The sequence below is a fragment of the Doryrhamphus excisus genome, chromosome 20, assembly GCF_030265055.1.
Source record: "Doryrhamphus excisus isolate RoL2022-K1 chromosome 20, RoL_Dexc_1.0, whole genome shotgun sequence".
Classification (NCBI taxonomy): domain Eukaryota; kingdom Metazoa; phylum Chordata; class Actinopteri; order Syngnathiformes; family Syngnathidae; genus Doryrhamphus; species Doryrhamphus excisus.
In genome coordinates, this window is record NC_080485.1 from 7,411,805 (window position 1) to 7,422,259 (window position 10,455).

At 45.1% G+C, this 10,455-nt stretch overlaps 1 protein-coding gene across 1 annotated transcript in view; it reads right to left on the reverse strand.

Annotated features, from left to right (window-relative positions):
* The window catches only part of jag1b (jagged canonical Notch ligand 1b), a 31,147-nt gene extending 21,747 nt beyond the window's left edge, over nt 1–9,400 (reverse strand). The window contains exons 1-3 of the mRNA XM_058058512.1: nt 9,053–9,400; nt 8,550–8,855; nt 940–991 (exon numbers count right to left, since the gene is read on the reverse strand). Coding sequence (XP_057914495.1) covers nt 940–991; nt 8,550–8,855; nt 9,053–9,109 — 415 coding nt within the window. The 5' untranslated portion in view covers nt 9,110–9,400. The remainder of the gene's footprint in view (nt 1–939; nt 992–8,549; nt 8,856–9,052) is intronic.
* Nucleotides 9,401–10,455: the final 1,055 nt, after the last annotated feature.

A 10,455-nucleotide genomic window follows, 5' to 3' on the forward strand; every position in this document is an offset into this window, starting at 1 on the left:
GCGTCTCAGCTATGTGGCATTTCTCTAGTGGGCAGCGGGGCTGCAGTCTTGAGGGTAGCACGTCCCTGCTAAGTGTTGCCTCGCTCGAGGCCGAGTGTAAAATAGACAAACTTTGAAGAGGTCACACTCCCGCCAACTACATACTTCAATGAAATCTATTTTAAAAAGGGGCTTTTGAGGTAGCAAAAGGAGTCGAATGCTCTTTCGAGGCTGACTGCAAGAAAGCCGCCTCTTTGCATAGGGGCTCCACCAACATTGAGCGTACGTTCCGGGGGCTCTTCACGCGAGTGCCTTAATAGCTTTCTGTGAAGCGCCAAATATGGCGGAAAAGACTGAAACCTTGTTGACCCCATATATATAAAAAACAAGCATAGCCTCAACAAGCATGCCATCGCCAACCATCGGAGTATTAAAGACAAAGCAGGGCATCAGAGGCCCACCTGGCACAGGTAATAAATATACTGTACATCAACAAACCAGCCCACCACCCCCTTTCTGTTGTTGCAGAAGCGGGTCACGATGAACTCTGCACTTCACGTCCCGGTGACAGTGAGACTGCACGACCCCGACCCTGGCGGGCAGCACCTGCCATCACTCATCCGGGCAGAATGAAAACATTGTGACTTCATGTGATGGACGCCGCCTGCACGCTTCCTACTCTCTGTTTGTAACCCCCCCACCACCACCAGCCCTCATTTCTCCTTCTCCTTCTTCCCCCTGGCTTTCCTGTGTCCCGCTCCTTATAAGCCACCTGTCAACACACTTTTTCTTTCAAGACGCACACTCGCCCAGGAGACCTTGTGGAAAGTGGGTAGATGGGGGGGGGCCTCAGGAAAAATGAACTTCCTTTCCTGACCTTGCAGATGCTGTTGTGAAGGACAAGAGACAAAAAGGAGGAAAAGGAGGGTAGGGGAAGGGCGTGCGACGTCTTTCACTCACCACTGGTTTCATTGTTGAAGTCCAAAGCTTCCACTATCAAAGTGTAGGATCTCTGAAGAAGACAAGACAAACGGAGATTGTTAGACATTTTACAAAAAAAAAAAAACATCTATACAGTTTTGACATACTGAAGCTTTAATTTGTTTATTAAAACATTGAGTGAATAAACAAATCACCATAGTAACCACCAGACATACGCAGACAAACGGCAGGACAGATGAGCAGACACCCCCGCAGGAGGAGGCGTGTCCACAGCCCCACCACCACGACCCAGCCGGATGACACGGCACTGACTCCTGAGTAATGACTTCAACAAGTCATAATAAAATCAAAAGTACACAATGAGGGATAATACGGGCCGCCATGCCAAAAACATGTCTTCATCTCAGCCACAGAAACCTTGCTCGCTTTTGAAAACCGTTTTCTACCCCCCCACCCCCCCAAATAGAGTTTTCCACATGTTTACAAAATGTGGCCAGAGACGTCAGCGGATGACTTCCACAGTTCTGAGAAAGCAGGTCTGTTTTGCGTACAAGAGATTTGCAATTTCATGCTAATTTGAAGCACAGCACTATGGAGGCTGGGAACCACCCACACCTTTTTTTAATTTTTTTTAGGATGAGCATCACAAAAAATAATTATAATGAGCATGATATAAGAATGAATAGGAGAAACATAAAGCTGCATTCTGGCATGGCTTGTCTGCACTCCCAACGCACAAGGACTGATTCAGGGTCAGTAGCACTTGCACTGATATCAGCTTACACATTCACACCGCCCTTCGCCAGAGTCACAAGGGAGCCCACCAACATGCCTGCAAGCGCGCACAACAAAGTGGCATCCGCTTCCAGTGCTCACACATCAACAAGACACGTGCTTCATTCTCACACCTTCACCCCGGCAATCCTTCTTGGAGACACTGGCCGCCGTTACAGTGACCTCATGGCCAACACACCTGCTCTGAGGAAAACCCCATAATGGCCGTCAAGAGAGAGCGTGGCAATGAGTCACATAACCCTGCACCTTTTTTTTTTTTTCGTCTATACTCCGTTTTGTCAGTCATTAAACTTTCCATCTCTCCAGCAGACATTTGTCTCATCGTGTGCCAGCGTCTCCCTGCAATCACAGCGCCTATTATTTGAAACACAGCACTCATCATCAGCATGCATGGCAGACTCTGACTCACAACTTGGCTGCAAGCACAACACACACACACACACACACACACAGAATGTGTAACAGTGGGAATGCAAGACCTAATCAGCAAATACTGCCGCCCAGCAGGCAGTTACATTAATAGGAACAAGGGTCCACTACAACACCCCTCCCCGTTCTAACATTTAACAGTGTTGTTACTTTGGTGTTCCCCTCATGTGTTCCCACTTATAGATTGCACTCCAGCCTGCTGGACTACAACTTTCTGCCTCGATTCAGTGAAAGAGTAAATGTCTGTCATTTAAATGGGAATGTGTTAATTTTGCAATAAAAAGTCGAATAATAATAATCAATTTTGAAAGTATTTATATGATGGACAACCTGTAAATGTTCTGGACTTGTATTCCCATGCCAGTGACGTACAGAGTAGAACGAAAGTGGAGGTCTGTAGCTCGACTTCCCATACCTGACATCATGCTCTTCTTTAGACTTGTACAATCTGTCGAATGTTTGAAACCGCTATTGGTAGTACAGTAAATGCTAGCTGCTAAATTCTATTTTGTATTTTTTGGTTTTTTGGGCCAGCAGTGGTTAAGGAGGTAGAACAAGTCATCCAGAAACCAGGTTAGTGGTTTGCTCCACCCAGTCACTGCTGTTGTGTCCTTGGGCACTTGACACTTCATCCAGCTTGCCTCCAGTGTTAATTTGAAACAATACCACCTCTTAAAGATGTCAATCAATCTTCCCTAGAATCAGATAAATTAAGTTCATACATCCATCCTTACGAGAGACTTCAAGAATCAAACTTCCTAAATACGTATATCCTTTTTGCACACAATTGTTAAGCTTTTTCAGATATTTGACAGTAAATGTGACCCAACTTGGCCTGTTTTTCTAAATCAGTGTCAATGTGAATGTGCTCCTTTGAAAAAGGAGAACTCAAATCAACACACACATCATGAAGATGACCCCACATCCCATAAATATTACCATTAGTCATTATTGCAACATCAATTGACGTAGCTCAGACTGCTATGACAAGCCAAGGATGACTTGGATTTTCTGCAGTTCACCTTAAATTGAGTTCTGAAAGGAGTATCAAGTTACTGAACACACAATAGTGGCCAAACCCAATTCCTCCCCCAAGGGTGTTCAACCTGCACCCCACAGTGAAAGTTCCTACTTTGGCTTTAAAAAAATAAATAAATAAACGTATGATGGAGGCGGCTTGTCGTCATGGTGCGCACGGTGTAATGTGTTATTGGCAAATTCCTTTTTAAGGCCGAACACACCCTTCTCTTGCACGCCTTAAGACTTGCCTGAACACGGAGGCGAGGGAGCTGCGCCTCAATCAGCTTACACCACTTTTACGTGATATTCCAAATCATAAAAGAGAAACAAAAAAAAAAAGTCTTCAAGGTGCCGGTACAAACAAAACAAACCCACAAAATGATCCTTGGGTGCTCACCTAATTGCTTGGTTTGGACACACCTCACATACTGCTGCGTCACATAACTTTTATACAATCCAACATAAAGGGCGTGGTTGGGATATGCTGGCACCAGGTACCTTTATTAATGACAGGGAATGGAAGGAAAACAGGACCCACCAGCATGATCCTAAACTTGTAATTGAACATTTCTCTAGCTTTACGTCATCTATGTATTATGAAAATGTACCCCAAAATTTTGAGTTACATGATGTTTATTCCCAAAATATAGTTTGCTTGTTTGCTGTATCGTATCCTTCAATTTTTCTGAAGGATGTGAAGTGTAAAAGGTTTTAATACCATATACTAAGATCTATATATTCTGTTGATTATTCCATAAGGCATCTATTTTTTCCGTTTTTACCAAAAACCTGAAAAAAAATGTTGGTTCTACATACTTTTTATTATACTTTGGACAAGTTCAATGTGAACCATGTCAGCAGCAGCTTAATCTTAAGTAGCATTGCAATTAATGTGGTTCCAAGCCAAATAAACACTTAGACTGGAAGATAGCAACCAGGCCCTCACTCCATCACACTCCATAACTGGTTATCAGCTTGTCTGCCACTGCCAGGTTCACTTTTCCCAGACTCTCTCGGCTGACTCCCAGCTTAAAGTCTTTGAACTGCGGTGTGCACGCTTCCCAAGTGCAGTGAGCGCCTTATCTTTTCCTGGCCAAACAGCCGCTGTCCAACAAGACAAGCAACAAAGATCACACTGGTTCAAATCACACACAAAAAAAACGCACTACGGTCACCACTAAGGGGATTTTCCACACATGCTGCTCTTGGAGCTAGCCTATCTGGATAAAAAAGCAAGATGATTGCAGCCAAAAAGGTTCACATAAAGGCAAGGCACAACAGATTAGACTAGTCCTGCTTGAGGGGGATATGTAAACAGTAACGTTAAAGACATGTTGACCTCCTTTATCAGTTTTCCTGAGTCAATCACTTCGGGAGCATCAACCTAAAGGTCCGACCAATGACAGACGCCGCTGAGCAACACACCCTGTTTGCCATTCAGGCTCAATCGTGAGAAGGGAACTCTGATAATGACCCGCAAAGCTGACGATGGCATTGATGGCTTGGCAGGAAGGAATGTTTCGTTTGCACAGAGATTTTCATCACCACAAGGACTTGAGAGGAAGGCTTTTGTACAATCAGCAGCTTATTAAATATCCTGTTAAGGTATGTCGACTGGGATGAGGACCTCACCCCAGCAAAAGAATCTCACCTTGTGCCAACTAAAATAAAAACACAACAAAGGGACTCCAAAAGGTGATCAAGCCATGAACGCAGAAGAGGGAACGAAAGCCATATAAACTAAACAACCCAAAACAGGCAGCGTGGCCCTTGCTCCTCTCTGAGGGTCGGTGGGCTCACAGGGAAACAAAAACAGCTGAGCGCAATTAAACGTGTTTTCAACGCATGTTTTCGTGCAGCTTAAAGCCACTCCGTAATGCAGCCATTATGTAACTATCGCAACACCACAAGCACCACTTTAAAACAGCCCCGTTAAAGAAAGATCTCACTCTTACTTGAGTCATTTGCACTTTAACGCCACATCAGAGCCGCCTATACAAAACAAACATACCATTACACCCCTCCACCCCGCTCCAGCTGCCAGAGGTGGTCGCCCTCAAGGTTGAGCCGACTATTGACAGGACGACTGGTCCCAGATCTCAAGTGCGCTCATCAATCACTGCGATGCCAAAACAGGACTGAGAAGACATTGTGATACGGCAGAAAATTGCGGGCTAATTATCAGCATTATAATATTAGAGCACTAATAGAGAGAAGGATGATTTGTTTTTGCATTAAGAAATCAAAATATTCCTGCTTGTCTGCAACCAGCAGATGCACTGTGGATTCAGTCTTATATAGTTTTCCTCCTAAAGAAATACAACACAGACATGGGAAGTTGAGCTTCATGCATGCCGATGATCACTGATAAATTGATAATCTGATAATCGATTAAACACTGACATTGGAAAAGGAGTTCAGAACATCTTATTGAATATATAAATTAAACTGTGTCAAATCATAACACAAAAAAACCTCCTTATTCCTAGTAGGTAATAATAATACTACAAATACATACAACCGCATCAAGCAAGAGTAACTACTGGTAAACCAGTGACTTCAAATGTGCCAATTTAAACAGCTGAATTGTCCTAATCCAATTAAAAACTTCCAGGTTGTATTGATATGATGGAGCCAATGTGCTGAGAGACTTCACAGGCAAGGATCCAGTTTGCCTGCGAGCCAACATCATCACTGCTGAGTCTATTACAACTGCTTCCTGTTGCTTACCCCGCACTGGCATTAAGAGCTGCACTGCCTCCATTGTGCTCTGTAATCCTCACTGTAGTCACAAAGGGCACGCCATTGTCCCGCAGGCGTGAGGGTTCAGATAGCTGGGTTCGCACTCGGGGATAAATGGATGGTGTATTCACCACTGGGCAGGATGGCAACTCATGTTAAAAGATGTTCATCCGGGAGCGTGCGACCGCATGCTTGGCTGTGGCCCCACCTGATCTAAGCACATGTGTGCAGCCTCATTAAGTGCAGCATTTGCTGTGGGTGGCAAGGTTAAAGTGATGAAATGCCTGGGGTCCAACCGAGCATGACTTTAACAAAGCCCATGCCTAGACAAGAGGCCAACTTCATGCAGCTCTCAGAGAAAATGAAGAGAGCGAGGGGTCCCCTACCCCCCCCCCACACACATCCCTCCTTTCTTCATGAACTCCAGGTACCCAACAACCCGATTGGACCATGCTGCCATCTGTCCACAGCAGCCAATCAAGTGATGAAAATCAAAGTGATATCATACTTGGGATGAAAATTGTTAAAGTACACTGAGAAGTAAAGGATGACAGGGTGACTTATTTCCCTTAATGGTCCACCAATATAGTATATGCATCTACTATCAAAATCACTGTATTCAAACAAGGAGACCCCCGTGCATGCGTGGGTTTTCTCCGGGTACTCCGGTTTCCTCCCACATTCCAAAAACATGCTAGGTTAATTGACGACTCCAAATTGCCCATAGGTATGAATGTGAGTGTGAATGGTTGTTTGTCTATATGTGCCATGTGATTGGCTGGCGACCAGTCCAGGGTGTACCCCGCCTCACGCTCGAAGACAGCTGGGATAGGCTCCAGCACCCCCCGCGACCCTCGTGAGGAAAAAGCGGTAGAAAATGAATGAATGTATTCAAACATTGAGTGCATCATTTATTGAAGCTGTACCTTTAACACGAAAACAAAAACACAGCCAAACATAGCTTAAGGATGTCACTCGCTGATTTCAACCCAATACTAAACCAATTTAGCATTATCATAGAAGGAGCATCACTTATAAGAAGCCACTTTTATCCATGCTAACAACTGTACTTTACATCAGATAAGACATTTTGAAGTGCAAAGAGTTCTGAAAGGAGGCCAGTTAAGTCAAGAACCCGAAAGTTGGAATTTTTTACAAAATAACCAACTCTTGTTCTGGCTTGTATCATCATATTAAGGCACTGGACTGAAAGTAAGACGAAAGGATCGAGGAAAAAAAAATGTGTGAGGCGCCAGGACATATCAAATGGCATGCAACCCCACTGAGAACATTGTTTAACTGACTATTAGATCATGCAAAGGGTCTCTCTTACTGCCGCCAAGTAATAACTTGCTGCTGAAACAAAAATGTGCAAAGAGAAATAACTTCCACTTATTATTCATTAGCCTGAGATGAGCTAAAATAACTACTTCCACCTCGATTGAGACAAAAATAGTCTTGATGTAATTGGACACACAGAGAGCAACTAGGCCTTTCACCCATCAGGCACTGTGTGTGTATGTGTATGTGTGTGTGTGTGTGGGTGGGTGGGTGGAAGAGTTTTGCGGGCCAAGCTGTGGGGCCAGTCAGTCTGTGCAGTCAACATTCAAATGCACTCCAGCATGGCAAATCATCTCGCACAAAGCTACAACATTCCCACAGGCCCAGCTTTGGCGCTGTGAGAAAAGAGCTGACACTTGAGGAAACCAGGAATTGGGGTTTTACTGTTTTGAACATGACCAGCTTCCAGGGGGGCGGTGGTGGTGGTGGTGGTGGTGGGGGGTGCGCGGTGTGGCTCGACATGACACTGGAAAACCAATGTTGTTCTTGAGCTACAAATTGCACACAATTGCTGAGAAATGCTGTTAGGGGAGCCAAAACGCCAGACTAGGAAAGTAAGTGAACGTCACAGCATATCATGGGCAGAGTTTGCATTGCCTGACTTTGTAACTTGGGATGCAAAAACTTTCAAACTTCAATTCCAAAAAGGAAAAAAAAAACTGCAGGTACGTTCAACCTGTGAGCTACTGATGACATCTTTCAGCAAAGATCCTCTATTTCTAACAATAGTGGAATCTAATTTTATTTATACAACACCAATTCACAACCAAAGTAATCTAATGGCTTTCTACACATGCAAACCACTTTCACAATAAAGAGAACCGAATGAATGAGCAAGAACTTTGCGACGGAGGCAAGGAAAAACTCCCTCTAGGGAAGAAACCCCAAACAAAACCCAAGATCAGTGGAGCGGACATCAGTCACAACCGGTTGTGCACATCAAATGAAAGAATGCAAATACATTTTTAAAAACAAAACACCATTTATTTGACGTGTTATTACCGGGGGCAAAAAAGGGCTTGATGATTATGATGATTTATGGGTGTTTTATGATGCAGTTTCATTTTAACACCTCCATCTTAAAGAAGTAGCAGCACAGCCCAAGGCCTGATGGAGAAAAATACTTGCACCTGGTTAATTGGTGCAGATAATGTGGAATACTTCACTACATTGTTGTGTTTTCTTGACTTTTTTGGAAGAAATGTCAGTGATTGACAGACGGTAATTGCATAGAATTGCCTTGTAAACAGACATACCCCCCAAGCCCCCCACCACCACCACAAGAAGAGTTTTCGACTCACCGGCCACGCGAAGCTGAAGGGCAAAACTATCCTGGCCTTGTCATTCCTCACAGAGCTCCTGAGAGAAAAGGTATTCCCTCCGAGGACAGGCGTAGATCCCATTCCGAAACTGCACGGCCCGGCGGCAGAAACCCTGGACTGGTATTCCTTGAGGCAAACTTTAAAAAAAGTACGACACTCATCCCGGGTGCACTTTGTGTCCGCACTGCTCCGCGTGCCATGGCAGCACGCGCCACTCAGTAACTCTCCGTTCACGTTGTGCATGGACAAGATTTGTAACTCGAATTGTCCCGATCCATCTGACACCTGTTGAAAAACAAAAAAAAAAACGAATTACACCACCACTTTTCAACACTTTACATATTTTTGCTTTTTTGCACTATACATGTTATGCTAGCATAGTGCGTTATCATTCGAAGTACATGAACGCAGCATGAACCTCGTGACCTTTCCAGAGCAAATGTACCCCAGTCAATAAAGTAACACCCCAGTTAGTTACGCACCTTTAGGAGTAAAAGCAATAAAAAGGCAGCAAAGACGGCAGCTCGTCTCCAAGTCATGCCTGTGGACTGAGGTGGCCGCTGCTCGAACTAGTCGTCTGGCCGACAACACTCGGCACCACCGCGCTCCGATTTAAACATGCACAACACGCCAGAAAGACGTCACGATCAAGCAGAGCACCGGATCCTCTTCCCTCGCTAATGTTCCTCGCTTGTGTCCGTCCTCCTCGGCAGACAAGATTCCACTTGTTAGTGAGGAAAGTTGGCGCAAACAAAAGCCATGCGGCGGTGACTTGACGCACTGGCTGACTGAAGAGCTGGTGAGAAGTGAGGCAGCCTTGCACAAGTTCAACGGGAGGGGAGTGTCCGTACGCGGCCTCCACCTTCATCATATTCATGAGCAACCAGCAAAGCCCGCCCACTGCCTTTATTACCATCAAGGTACAACCCTGCAACATGTTACTGAATCTAAAACATAGCATGGTCATCAATCAATTGAAATAATTTTAATCCTGTATTACACACGTTTGGTATAACAACTTCTATTCTGCTGCACAATTTTGGCACACTGCTGAATGATTTTCATCCAGGAAAACATTGATTAGGTCAGAGGTCATGGAGGGTGAAACAAAGAGGGCGCCTGCTGGCTCCCCATATGTGGTGTAATTCATCCAAAATATGTTCTTCCAGAGGCTGCACGGTGGACAAGTGGTTAGTGCACAGACCTCACAGCTAGGAGACCCTAGTTCGATTCCACGTTAGGGCATCTCTGTGTGGGGTTTGCATGTTCTCCCCGTGCATGTGTGGGTTTTCTCCGGGACTCCAAATTGTCCATAGGTATGAATGTGAGTGTGAATGGTTGTTTGTCTATATGTGCCCTGTGATTGGCTGGCGACCAGTCCAGGGTGTACCCCGCCTCACGCCCGAAGACAGTTGGGATAGGCTCCAGCACCCCCTGCGACCCTCGTGAGGAAAAGCGGTAGAAAATGAATGAATTAATATGTTCTTGGGTGGCACGGCGGTCGAGTGGTTAGCGCGCAGACCTCACAGCTCGGAGACCAGGGTTCAATTCCACCCTCGGCCATCTCTGTGTGGAGTTTGCATGTTCTCCCCGTGCATGCGTGGGTTTTTTCCGGGTACTCCGGTTTCCTCCCACATTCCAAAAACATGCTAGGTTAATTGGTGACTCCAAATTGTCCATAGGTATGAATGTGAGTGTGAATGGTTGTTGGTCTATATGTGCCCTGTGATTGGCTGGCAACCAGTCCAGGGTGTACGCCGCCTCTCGCCCAAAGACAGCCCAAAGAATATGTTCTTCCACTAGTATCTGTCTATTGGTGCCACACTACATAAACCACATCGCAAAAAATGTCAACACCAAGGCCAGAAGCATGAAGGACGTTCTT